At 38.1% G+C, this 14,733-nt stretch overlaps 1 protein-coding gene across 1 annotated transcript in view; it reads right to left on the reverse strand.

The window, feature by feature from the left end:
• The window catches only part of DACH2 (dachshund family transcription factor 2), an 813,807-nt gene extending 805,889 nt beyond the window's left edge, over positions 1–7,918 (reverse strand). The window contains exon 1 of the mRNA XM_087860071.1: positions 7,241–7,918. Coding sequence (XP_087716197.1) covers positions 7,241–7,755 — 515 coding nt within the window. The 5' untranslated portion in view covers positions 7,756–7,918. The remainder of the gene's footprint in view (positions 1–7,240) is intronic.
• Positions 7,919–14,733: the final 6,815 nt, after the last annotated feature.

The following is a 14,733-nucleotide window of genomic DNA, read 5'->3' on the forward strand; positions in this document are numbered from 1 at the left end:
TGAATATGACTAAAGTTAAAATTACTCCTTAGAAATTATTATTACAATTTCAAGGTTTTTTTATGCAACAAATTCAGTTCTCTTTTAAGGGTATCATTATAGGTAGTGATAAATATGTCAATTTGCCCCTTACCTATATTATATTCAAATTAGCTATATTATATTCACATTCTCAATATAATTTCATCAATCCTAATATATAAATTCAGCTCTAAAGAAAGATGTGGCAAAAAAAAATCATGAAAATATTCCCATGTTTTAAGCAAAATTTGAAAAAATCACTCCAGTATATAACTTTGTTAAACTTCATTATAAATTTCTCTTTAAACTAGACTAGAGATCATAGCATATATCTTAAGCTTCTAAAATTAGCCTAACTTTGGAGATAAAAATTCTCCCAAAGAATTTGAGACCTCAATAGTATCAATTAACAGTGTTTCCTGTTTTCCTATTTTAATAAAGTTAACAAAATTGTAATGAAAGAATACTGTAAGGGCTACAAAGAGGAACTACTTCTAAAAGCTGATTTATTTTAATATATATATTCTTCAGAAAGTTGAACAAGAGAAAAATCCAATCTCCTTTTTAAAATTTGTATTTTCAAATATCAGAGATTAACTAAAAAGTTATAACACCTACAACATTCAATTCAAAATATTTCACAATAATTGACAGGATTGTTTCTCTCCTAAAGCCAAGGTAATGTAGCCTTGGGCTAAATGATATAAATTATGGTTGCCATGATATTTAATGCAGGTAGGTAATAAATTTCACTGGAGTTATGATAAAGTTCCTTTTGGTTGTGCCTATGCTTTTCTACAGTTTGAGAAATTAAATTATAAAAGTAGCATTTATTGTTACTGAATGATTTGCAAATAATTACCCAGAATATAAATAACTGAAATATACTAAAATGAAATAAACTTTTCTTAGATTCTCAGCTTTACAAAGTGAGGAAATGATGAATATACAGTGGACAGGCTATCTTCTTCCTACTAAAAAGAAATATTAAATCCTGAAGGAGTTCTAAATCCCTTGGTAAGAGTACATTACAGCTGCATTAAGCCAACAAGAAGCTTATTAGTAAGGATTTAAAAACTAACACCCTTCTGTAATCAATTTGGATACGGCATTATTCTATTTATAGTGACACTTTCAATGTGTCCCAATCATATATTACTTATTATCATTTTTCCTACCATGATTAAATATTAATGTGGGGTGCACTTTTAAGTAGCTACACTATATTTAGGTTTTAATATATTGATTTCCACCATTTTGGAATAGTTAATATAGCATGAAAATTCAGAATCTTTCCCATGAAGAAACTCATGATTGAGTTGATATTTTTCTCTGATTCCTACATAAAGTAAAATGAGTTTAGTTGTTCTAGCAGAAAACGGAAAAAGGGATGCTGCCACTTTAAAAGCTTCGATCTCTTTGACATTGCTGGCAGTGTATGGGAACATTAATGCATCTGTCATGATAACAAGCTAAGAATAACATCTAGACATCAAACCGAGCAGAGAATCCATCTGAAGTGATTCATTCAGATCTGTCTCATTGATTTATTAAACACAGGGCAACATCTGCAGCCTCACAGAGCCGCTTGGTGAAATTAATGCAAGATCAATTCAAATGGAAAAAAGTGTAAAAGAGATAAATCAAAACACAATTTGCATGCAGTTCCACAATCAGGCTTATTGGGTGCAAATGCTCAATTTCCCTTCCAAAGCAAATGTGTTTAAATGTTGTTTTATCTTTTTAGAATTGTGTGATCTGAAGTGACAGTGAAGAGTTTTGCAGGTTGAGATGGTGAAAGGGAAGAAAAGGAGGAAAAAAATGCTACCAAAGACCTTCTGAATATGCAACAAGAATATCATTAATACCTAATTGTTTTGCTTTTGGGGAAAGGTTTGATGTCCTTTCTCCGAAAACAATATTTTCAGTTGTGGTCAATTAGGGTGGTTTTAATACATATTTGAAATGTATAGAGTGGATAAACCCAAATCATTTGTATCTCTAAGTGCACCACACGAAGTGACCCTGAAGATCTAGATTGCCAAATGAAACATAATATATTGTGATTAAGGTTCCTCACAATTATATTTGCCCACTAGAAGCACTTTTAAAGCACGTAGGGATTTCATTCAGACAAAATAAGATTACTTAAGAAAGCATCAAATAATTCAGACGATATTTTTGACAGGTATTAGGGGTTTCTTGTGTGAAACCATATAAAATATTAATGTCTGAAGACCATCACTTGCTAATTATTGGCATACTATACATTGAGGTTAATAGTACACATAAATATCCAAAGAAATTCTCCATCATACCGTGCATCATTTCTTTAATGTAATATCCACCACCTAATAAATGAGCGTTTGGACAAATATTAAATCCAGCTCAAGTACTTAGATAAATACAAAAATTGTTGGTTATGAGAAGTGTACATTTAAAATGAATGTACATGTGGAAGTTCTGTGCCCAGGCACATGACTAAATCGCTTTAATTATAAGCTTGACATCATTCTTCTAATAAAAGACAGAGCAATGACGACTAAGTGACTGCTTTTAAAAGACAATCTGCCTATCCCCTCATTATTCTATGAAATAAAATGTCTGCATTTGCTGCCCAGATTAATTTCTAAAATCTTTTTATTGTTTCTGCAAATGTTAAGTCATACAAAATATTAGCCCAGGAAAGTGATGCAAGTTCTTCAAAAATCTGGTTTTGTATAACTTTCCTATGTATGAAAACATCAATTTTCAAAGTAAATTGCTATTCTGTGTGGATTATGAACCATATTCATCGAATGTGAATACAAAGCCGAAATCACTGAGTACTTACAAAAATTGTATTTCTTGTATTTGAAAGTAGTTTTAAATTGTTTTAAAGTCATAATTCACATAAAGTTATTCTAACATGGATGCCCATTTATGTTCTATTCACATGGTCAAAATAACAATTAACCACAATTGGATCATTTAAATTTTTAACTTAAAAAAACTGAATTTTACTCATTTGAATATATGTTGAATCATGTCTCCAAATACATTTAAATGTTTTCTTAATCATACATTCTTCTTTCTCTAAGCATTCATTTAACTATACATAAATGACTGAATAACATTTAATCAGTTGATCCTCAAATGAAATACCGATCATGAAATCTAACAATGTTACTTTTATATAGATGGATAGATGAAAAGAGATAACACTAAAATGTGCTGGCTGATTTGTCACATTTACTGAATACCAATTTTTAATCTAATATTTTACTGCTGCATTAAACTTTGAAGAATTTAGTAAGGAAAATCCATTGCATGAGAGGTTTTTAGACATTTGTTTTCTGAATCTGCCTGCTCTGATGTTAAAATCTCCAAGTTTTGTTCCTCGAGACATTTTTTTTAAAAATCACAGTGCCTCAGCTGGAAAAAAAAAAAAAGATCTAAAACAAAATAAGTTTTCCCATTTGGTTTGGGTCTTTTTATCATCATTTTCTTAATGATCGTCAGAATAATCTCCCTACAATTAGTTTCTGAAGTAAAAAAGCATCAAGGAAAAATATTGCATAGCCCTTTGAAATTGCAGTGATGTAAAGCTTGATTTAATAGAACAATGTATAGTCAAGAGCTTTTTTTAGCCTTACTATTCTCTAGTAGCTAAGGCAGGTATTATTTTCCAACTTCTTTTCTGGGAAAACAAGTTTGAGTATTTTGAAAATTAGCTAATAACAAAATAGTTAATATAAAGCACTGATAGAGTTCTTGTGACTTTCAAAGAAACAATCATTATGTATTTTATTCATTCACCTTTCTTCAGTGCACATTAATAAAAATATGTCCCGAGCCGAACGAATCCAAATGCCACTTAGTGGCAATACGCTATGGTCTTCGAAAATGACCAATTTGAAAATAGTCCATTTTGTGTCTTCTGGAATAGTGTAGGAAGCATTCCAAATTAGAATACCCTAAGTCAGGACTTGTACTCTCCCTTAGTTAACTGACAGAGAGGAGAAGAAATGCTTATTATGTAGGAAAAGAAAATTGCCAATGACACCATTACAAATAGGCCTTCCATTGAACAATACATTATGGAAATTTATTCATTGGGAGATGAAGATGAATCTCTTCTCTCAAATAAGAATAGCATATAAGAGTTTGCACTCACTGAACATATATACACTTTTTCCTTGCATCCCCCTTTAGCCAGAGGAGCTAAGAAGTCATGAGTCCTCAGTGACAATCCTCTTTAGCCAAGTCTCCATTGATTCATTGCTCATTTCTTTGGGCATCTCTATAGGCTCTTCTGATCCATCTTTCACCTTCTCTCATAGCATCATTCTGCTCATATCCTACATCGCTTTTCTCTTACTGGCTTCATGTCTTATCTACCTTATTTTGTCTCTCTTGAGTCTCATTCTTGTTTACATCCCTCACCTTTCTTTTCACTGACTAGAAAAGTCATAGAAATTATGTTGATCTAAATAATAATTTCACAGTTTTATAAAATCATTCAGATGTTGGGAATGATTTAAGGTACACATTTCTGTAAATCATGTTACCTAAAGTCCTAAAGCATCCACTGTAAGCATTATCATATTTTGTAGTTTTAAACAACATGGTTATGAGGGCATTTTGCAGTGATAAAATTTGGTAATGCTATTTTATCATTAATAAGATTTTCCCCAGAAATATTGTAGGGTGTTTGTTGTTGATTTTTTTTTTTTTTTACTATCTAGAAATTGCAATATAGGTGTATTTCTAGTAGTTTTCCTCATCTCCATTCATGGACTGCATTCATAGAATATATTTCATAAACTTTTACAAACATATATTATAACACTTGCAACACACTTATAGAAAATGAATGTTAATTAATAACGTACCTAAAGAAATACATGCAAAAGGAGACACCGGCATCATATTTCATACATATTTCTTCTTATATTTTTAATATTTCCCTATCATCTTTATACACACGTATACCCAAAAGCAATTTAAGCCCTCCAAAAAGTTAGCATTTTAAATGTTGTGATAAGGAGTCAATAAAACTTAACTGAATTAAAATAATAACCTAAAAACATATCATATAATAGGGTCCAAAAATAGCATAAGAACACCTGCCTCTTGATACAGAGTAATTTATCATTTTTCCCTTCGGTAAGTAGCTCTAATAAAAATTAATTAAAGAAAACTTTGTACCTAAAGGAAAGCATCAAAGTCACATTAAAATACTAATCTATTTATTTTTAAATGAAAGTCATAGATTTTGCTCGAGGATGTGTAAATTAATTATTAAGGTAGGACAAATTTCCTGTGTGTAATAATTGTTACACTTTAATAATGGGTGTTTGTAAGAGAGAAGAGGGAAGGGAGGGAGGAGGAGAGGAGGAGGGGGAGAGAAAGAGGGGGCAAAGATAGGTTTTCAGGTCTGCAATTGTTTAAATGTGTCTTTTTGAATTGGCAACACATGAACTAGATGGCCCTCATCTGAAGTCCCTGGTAAGTTTCTAAGTTTGTGTATTAGTAAGGTGCTTTGTGGTCAAAATAAGATTTCCTTCCTACTCTTACAAATTATAATTGCTTATTTTATCAAAGGAGCGGTTATCCTTTGTGTTTTAAGACCATCTATCTACCTTAAGAAAATTTGCTCTAATAAACCAGGTTTGTAAGCCCCAGATATGAATCACCTAGAAGTTCTCATATAAACAGTTTTCTGTTTAATTGCTAGAACACAGGACACTGCTCAAAGTCAGGGAAGAAAGGTTCCCTTGTAAGTTTTGTAGCATTATCTTATTGCAGCAGTCAGCAACAGTTTGTCTACAACGTGTCAGTATACTTCAACTATAGGTAGTAATTTGGATTTTACAACAGATGTTGACAACTGAGTTCCTTTTAGTTGGTAATTCCAGCGTTCTTATGATTTAAAGTTGCATTGTGAGAAAGTCTACCTCTGCAGAAGTTTTCTGCAAAATGATCAACGGTAGTGCTGTTTTACTACAAAACCCTTTGCTCCCTTTAACCGAATGATGATTTCTTGGTTTGTATGCCAAATGTGTACATGCCTAACAGATGGTACCAGACTGGAGAGGGAATAAACACTACAAGGACTAATTCACAGGTCTTTAAAAAGTCAAATAATCTTGAATATAGTTAATTTTACTTTCTTTTTTAAACTTAGAAACATTGAATACGATTTGCTTATGGACATACGACAATGGACATTTATTCTACTGTCATGTGAAGGAGGTACACTTACAACCACAGAAGCTGGCCATCATCATTTAAGAAATCCTCTCTTTGGGGGAAAAGGATCCTTCCAACTGTTTTCCTGGGGAGAAGAGCTGGAAGCATCCTCTCCAACTTCTACTACAACCCTCAACCAGTTCCCAGCCCCAGCGTTTCTTGCCCCACATTGCCCTCTGCAGATGACCCAAAAGGGACGATACCAGGAAAGCGACATCTGTCGCAGTTCTTTTTTAAAAAATGGGAGCCATCGACTTTGCTGTACCGTGAACCGGGGGAGCTTTGCACAGCAGGCATATGCACACGTCCTCAAACGCTCGCGCTCCCTCGCACGCGCGCTCTTGCTCTCTCTGTGTCTCTGCCTCTGCTCTCTCTCTCTCTCTCTCTCTCACACACACACACACACACACTCATACACACACCACCACAACCACCACCATCACACACCCCATGTACTCTCACAACAAACACACAGGATGGGGAACGAATCACCCTCTGGGATGGATTCTAGACTTCCGACCCTCTGCATCCCCCAAATGCTGTGTTCTGGATTGCTAGCTTAGGAGCCCAGTTTACAGCTCTGCCAGCCTTCTCCCCTAGAAAGTCCCTGGTGTCTGTGTTCAGGAGAGAACCTACTCGACCCATATGGCCACAAAAGAGGAATGAAAAACCACAGAGAGAAATTAACAAATAACCACAAGCAGCCAATAAGCCATGCAAGATATGGGCGAAAAGCTGTGAAGTTTCAGTAGAAGGACAAGAAACTGAAGTTTGTACGGGGCTTATGTTAGCCCCAAGCCCTGCCACTGAGCGGGGACTAGAAGGGATGGGCAATTAGTCCTTCTAGTCCTCTTTCCCCCACCGACTTACAGCGTGAAGACTGGAGGCTAGCTAGTTAAGACACTCTGCAAAGTTGGATGAGAGTGATGAAACATGCAGAAGAGGGCAAAGGGGGAAAGAACAAGCTAAAAAATGAATATCTCACCTGGCATTGGTGCAATCGGTGAACAAAGTTTCGAAGTCTTTTCTGGTGATGAGTTTGCAGCGGTTCACCCCAGGCTGGATGGCCCCCAGACCGCGGAGGATCCGGACCTGCTCCACAGTACACACCACGGGGGATATGTCCAGTCTCTTCAGCTTGGTGTACACCGTGTGCAACCCTCCCACCAGGTGCTTAAGGAAGAGATCAAAGACTTGCGGCAGGCAGATCAATTCCTGACCGTCCATCAGGAACGAAGCCACCTTCACACCATGCATGTCGACCATCCTGCACTCGTTGGTGTTAGTGTTGCCGCTGCCTCCGCTGGCTCCACCGATCCCGCCACCCCCGGCGCTGCCGCTGTGGTTATTGGCCATGAAACTGTTGATCACATTAGGGGTGAGACGAGGAGACTCACCAGGGGTCGAGTACAAGGTTTCTGCCCGAAATAAGCCCCCTGGGACGCCGGCACCGCTGGAAGTTGCAGAGATCACCGGAGGTGCGGAGACAGCCATGGTCATTCAGTCTCAAACCGTAGGTCTTTGGGCCCTGTTTTCTCGCCCTGTCTCCTCTAGGTCTGCTCGCACTCGCTCCCGCACTCTCTCGCGCTCTCTCTGGCGCGCTCTGCTCTCTCCGAACTGTTCTCAAGTCTACAGTAGCCCCGCTCACACGCTCACGCTCACCCACCACCCAACGAACAGCGAGTAGCCCGGACGCGCGGCGGTCCGAGAACCCACCCCCAACACACCCCCTTCCGAGACTGACAGCATCCCCCAGCCAATGGACCCCACCCCCTTCGGCTCCCAAGCGCACCGAATGGCTGCTCCCCGCAAGGAGGTGGAGACTCCCTGGCCGGCCTCCCAACTACCTGAGGCCTTTCTGGGTTCGCTGGTGAAAGAGGATGGAGCCCGAGAAGGGGGCGGTATGGTTCCTCCGCTTCTTGCCTAGCAGTCAGACGGGAGAACCGCCAATAATCAAGCAGAGCTCTCAAAGTGCCCCAGGCTACAAGCCCCTCCCCCTCCATGCCCCACCAGTGTTGAGGTGGGAACACAAAGCGGGACTCCAAAACATGCCTCTCCGCAACCCTGCGCCACCCTGCACCTGGGTTCAATTCAAGAAAAGGGTGGCGGCAGCTCCAATTCCATTTGCACATTGCTTCCAAACTCCGCGGGGCTGAGAGAGCTTCGCCCCGCTTCCAGGAGAAAGGCTAGTGAGTTCAGAAGTAAAACAGTTCAGGCCACTTAGAGCGCTTAGTGTGAATTCTTCAATACCAGCGCACAGAGGAACCAGCATCCAAAACCGCACTCAAATCACAGTTGGACGTTGCTAACCAGCTTCTACGCACTGACTATCAGCAGGCGCAGTGAGCCTGTGATCACTTTGGAAAACGGGCTGAGGGACTTTGGTTTGCGAGTGGTGGTTGGATGCATCATTTTACAGTACTTCCACCACTGTCCTGGAATAGACTCACTTTTCTCTGTCTCCATTCCTTAGTGTCCTGCCCCGTCCCTGGCTTAAATTGGTAGGAAAAGTTCCCCTGTGACTCAAAACAGTCATTACAGAATATGAGAGAAGAGCAAGGATTTGCAAGCTCTTTGATACTGCATTTTCTTTCTTTGTCTATGGGCTTTGATGGTCCAGTAATTAGAGCTCCATGTCCTGCACTGTAGCTCAAGATTCCTCTTCCCCCACATGTCAAGTGCCCCTAAATGCACTACTAGAGCTCAGGATAAGCAAAATGTCTAGGCAAGGTTCCATTCCAGGGAAAAGGCATGGTCTTTCCCACACAGCATATGGCAGATCACTGTAGCAAAATTGTTTTCAGACTCCTTTTCCAGCTTTTGATTCTCTGAAATCAAGGTATTTCCTTTCCTGTGTTTCTTTCCTCTACAGGCTGTTATTCAGAAAGTGAAATCCATGCTTGGTTTTAACCAATGATACAGCTAAGGCAACTTCTCCTATATCCTTCCAAAATGTAAATAACTTTAGATCCTTACTGAATTCTATTTAGAACTCCTTGTACTTAGCAGTATCAAAAAGTAGGAGTGGGTGGGCTTCCCCATCCCCTTAATAAGACATAAATGTCCTAAACTGGATTTTTTCTGCCTCTCTCTTCAACATATTTTCTCCTTTTGTCATTTCATCAACCAAGTACTAAAGAACTACCCTTTGAATTGCTTCATACTGTTACAATTTTTAAAAGATTAATTTATTTATTTTATTATTTCTTATTTCTTAAATTATTATGTTCAATTAGCTAACATTAGTTTTTGATGTAGTGTTCAATGATTCATTAGTTGCGTATAACACCCAGTGCTTTTATTTATTTTAGAGAGGGAGAGAGAGAGCACCAGCAGGAGGGGCAGAGGAAACAGAATCTCAAGCCCACTCTGCACTGAGGGTGGAGCCCCAGGAGGGGCTCCATGTGGGCTTGATCTCATGACCCTGAGATCACGACCTAAGCTGAAACGCAGAATCAGACGTTTGACTGTGCCACCCAGGCGCTCTACTGTTACAAGTTTAATTGTATGGAGTTAAAATGCTAAGAAGTTGTGATAGGTGTTTTTAGAATACAATGATAAATGACTGTAACATAATAGACTAGAATGCATGCAACCACAAAACACTTTTATAAGTGTTTGCTAGTTTGGTATTGTGGGAAGAAAATAAGGAGCAAAAAAGGACAATTGAGAAGGGATATTAGAGGCAGAAAAAGCTTCCACAAAAAGTAGAGGTTTTCAGAAAGGAATAGAAAAAGCACTAACAGAAATGTTTTTATTTACCAGCTTTTAAAAGAAAAAATTCTGGGGCTCCTGGGTGGCTCAGTCGTTAAGCATCTGCCTTCAGCTCGGGGCCTGATCCCAGGGTCCTGGGATCAAGCCCCGCATCGGGCTCCTCCACTGGGAGCCTGCTTCTTCCTCTCCCACTCCCCCTGCTGTGTTACCTCTCTCGCTGGCTGTCTCACTCTCTGTCAAATGAATAAATAAAATCTTTTTAAAAAATAAAATAAAATAAATAAAAAGAGAAATCCTAAATTGTGTTCAACAGGTGTTTTGACAGAAATGGCTATTAAGCTGTTCGTTAATATAACTTACCTCCAATAACTTGTAATTGAAATTGGTAAGTTTGACTTTAAAGGAAAGTTGTTTTCTCTTATTTTTTTTTTTGGAAATTCATCTAAATGCATTAAAAATCCTAAGGCCAAGCTACTCCCTGTATATGGCTGCACGCACATTATCAAATCCTTTTTATTTGCAAAGTGATTTGGAGTTTTCAGCAATAGAACATTCACACATATATTATGATGTTTCAAATTTAAGAAATGCTGAAATATAAAAAGGAAAGGTAGAACATTCCGGCTGCAATCACTATTTGCAATACTGAAAAACAAATTTTGACAACTTTAGAAAAGACTCGAACTAGATGTGTCTTATACGTTTAATGTGATCATCAGATATGTAGTAATATTTTATTTATTTTATTTTATTTTATTTATTTTATTTTTTAGACAGAGAGCACAAATGGAGGGAGGGACAGAGGGAGAGGGAGAGAGAGAATCTTAAGCATGCTCCATGCCCAGCATGGAGCCCAATGCGGGGCTCAATCTCACAACCCTGAGATCACAACCTGAGCCGAAATCAAAAGTCAGATGCTTAACTGACTGAGCCACCCAGGTGCCCCTGCAGTAATATTTTAATTATTACCAGAGATTAAGGTTCAAATTCTAGTAAAAATACTAGAGACTAAAATTGGCCATGGATCATTTAAGGGTTAAAGTCCCTTGGAAGCTTTGTCAATACACAGAAGACCCTTGGCTTCATTATTTGAATTCCCTCCTACTAGCAGTCTTCTAGAAAATAAACTTGGTAATTGTCTTAATGGATACTTGTAATTTAAAGATTTAGTCATTTAGATCTAAGAAGCCAGATGTTGTCTCCTTGGGTTTTCTTGATATTTTGATTACTCTCTTTCTATTACTGCTACTTCAACTCTTGTTATCTGTGCTTTGAGATTGAGATAAATTCCACATGGAGAGTTTGTTTTTATCCCTGTCTGACTTTCATGTCTTCCATAAGTCTAACACATTTCTAAATAAGGCTGGATTTCTACAAGGCCAGGGGAATCCTTGTGCATCAATACCCTGGAAGTTGGAATTTCATGAAGCAACATAAAATCATAAAGGCTGCAGTAAACAGAGTACCCTTGGGAGATGACTCTCCGTGGAGAGAGGCACTGAACCAAAACTAAGAAAATACTCAAGGTGTGAATTGTTTCCAGACAAGAGAACAAGCAAATAAGAGAACAAAATTAGTACAGATATCATATCTCATCAGAAAAAGTTCTAGATGCCACTATTCCAGTGGAATGATTTGGGGCCTAAGTGTAGCTTCTCATACTCTGAAATGCATCTTCCAAGATTTAATTAGCAATTTACATGTTCTGTTCATTCATACTCAGTTTGGAGGGGAAGGATGCTCATTTGTGACTTTAGGTCAAATATTCCATGTGGACATTGTCAGTGAGATGCAAATAACTATTCTAATTAAAAATAAGTAAGTATATTGGCAATCTTATGCAGGATTACGAAATGTCCAGAACCATTTAAAGGAGCTGGTTTTCAGAATGGGCATTCAAGCAAAACCCAAGGTAATAAATGGAATTATTTGAAACACTCAGCCAACTGACATTGCAGCCTCTAATCAGAACCTCTCAGGAGCCCTGTAAGGTTCACTGTTAGGCAAACAGTAGAAGGAAATTGATTAGAATTGTCAAATCACTAGGTCATACACCTGAAACTAATATAACCTTGTATGTCAACTATCATTCAATTAAAAAATTGATTGGGCAAGGCAATAAATGTGAAATGAAAGCATTCATATAACTGAGAATTTAACTGGCTAAAGCCCATAGATATACCCCCGCCCATTCAATGAAATATGTATTCCCTTAGGAAACTGGCTATAAAACGACCTTCTATAACATAAATTCTTTTTTCTTATTCCATTCAGTGTTAAATTGAAGATGAGTTCCAAGCAAGCAAAGATGGAAAAGGGGGATCACTGAAGCAAGAAGAAAACTAGTCAAAACTCACGGAGTAACAGTTAAAATCAGATGCATAGAGGAAAAATGGACATTTGCTAACTGAACTATAAAAGGGAAACTCTCAAAGCAACTCATAAAGTATACGGACTTGCCAACTTTTACCATATCGTACCCCAAACTGTACTGCTCTAGAGCAAAAGGAGATGTGTCTGCTTTAAATTCCATCTATGTCTCTCACTGTCTCGTTCCCCTTTAAATCTTAGGCTTTTAAACTGTTCAAATTCAAGCCATTCTAACTTAAGCCAGACTCCCACTGCTACTTAGGATCCTTTTATTCATTTTGTTGACTCCCTATTGAATTCCCCTCAGCAGCTACTCCAAACCTTTGCTACTCTTTGCAAATCCTCCTCCCCCTAACTCATCACCTATCCCTCCCTACTTCTCTGATTTCAGCATAAAATTATTCAGTGGGAGGTCCCTCATCCTCCCTTCTCTCCTCCTACAAAGTTCCCCCCCCCATATTCTCTCTTATACTCTCCTACTTCCTTCATCCTTCAGAAAATAAAAAGTCTCCTCTACTCCTTTCACTGACGCGCTTGACCCCTCTTCCCTCCTCCAAGTCACTAATCTGGCAGTTTTATTCCTACCACTCTCTTTGGCATCTCCAATATCTCTCCCTCTCTACTTTTTCTTTCCCCATTTATTATTGAAAATGTGCAAGGCTAGGAGCCTTAAGACAAACAAAAACTTTCCTCAACCCTAAGGTTCTCAGTGTGGTCTCTGGACCACCAGCATCAGCATTAGTGAGTACTAGATAGAAATGCAAATTGTTGGACTCTACCCAAGAGCTCCAGAATGGGATACTCTGGAAGTGAGGCTCAACAATCTGCCTTTTAACAAGCCCTGATGATTCTGATGCAGGTAAAAGCTTGAGACCAACTTGTCCTGTAGTTACCAACCATTCAAGCACTTTTTGAAAATCTACAATTGTTTCTCTTCTTCCTTAACAACAAACTTTCATGCTTTAACCTTTTACAATTTGATTTCTGCTCACCACTTGGCTGAAACTATTTTAACAAAGGTAATTATTGGCCTAAACACCAAATCCAAAATTATTTCCCAAATCCTCATCCTTTGATATTCTACAGCTTTTTACATTACCAGCGTCATTCTTGAACACCTATCCCCTGGCTTTCATGACTCTCCAACAATCTGTTTCTCCTCTTTCCTACACCCCTTTTCTTTTTCATGTCCTTGCTCTTGACCCTGAAATGTTAAAATTCCTAATGTCTACACTCTTACTTGTGGCAATTGCATCAACTTTCTATAGTTGCAACAACCACTGCTTTACAGGTTACCCGAAATCTTCTTTCTAGCTTTCTTAAAACTTTCCAGGAGAATTGGGCATTTCCATTGGATGTCTCATGGTCACCTCAATCTCAGCACGCCCAAAGCTGATAATCTGACTCCCTTCAAATCTTTTCTTTGCTTTTAACTTCCAATATTTCTTAGTGCTGTCTCCATGCTGCTAGTCACCTAAAATAGCAACTTGGGAGACACCTTTGATTTATCTGTATCCATTATATCTCCATCCAGTTAGTCACGACATTTTGTGAATTCCCTCTCATCAATCTCTCTCTCTACTATTCCTTTCTGTTCTTAATGTTGCCACCTTAATTTTGTTCATTATTTGTTGTTTGTACCATTACAACAGTTACTTCTTAATCTCTCAACTTTCAGGTCCTTCCTCCTCCAAGCTAGTTAGCATACCAGGTTATTTTGTCTAAAGTTTTACTCTACAGTTTAAAAATCTTCATTATTATCCCTCTGGCCACCAGATAAATTCCAAACTCTTTAAAGTGACATTTAACTCCTTTTTCGATTTACCTTTCATCCTTTCTTCCGATACTCTGACATGTTGCATTGCACTGGTAGATGGGTATTACTTTCCTCTGCTCCTGAACCTGTTACACCTTCCCACCTTGGTGCTAATGCTTATGTCATTCTTTCCACATAGAATACGTTGCTGCACACCTCCTCATCTCCATTCATCCAAATCTGAACCAGCCTTCAAGACTACTCCAATTCACCTGCACAAAGATTTCCCTCATTCTTTTTTTCCCAGCCAGAAATGGACTCTCCCTTTTCTGAACTCTTCTAACATTTTGTGACTTTCTTAACACAGTTAGAACATGGTGCTTTGCATCACAGTTTTTTGCATCTTACAGTCTTGGGTCCTCTCCTAGAATAAGATTCAGTCAAGTTAGGAATCACATGTATCTTAATCAAGATGCTATTTCAAGTGCCAGCCACAGTGCCTGGCACATCAGAGGTGCCCATACATGTTTATTAAATGAAAGGGTATTTGAGCGATACTCATCTATAAACTGTTAAGCAATATATGTTTATTATTACCAATTCTGAAGTAACCTAAGAGGTTAGTGTGCATTAAAGAG

This window comes from Ursus americanus, chromosome X (genome assembly GCF_024610735.1).
Source record: "Ursus americanus isolate L20-20 chromosome X, mUrsAme1.1.p, whole genome shotgun sequence".
Taxonomy (NCBI): domain Eukaryota; kingdom Metazoa; phylum Chordata; class Mammalia; order Carnivora; family Ursidae; genus Ursus; species Ursus americanus.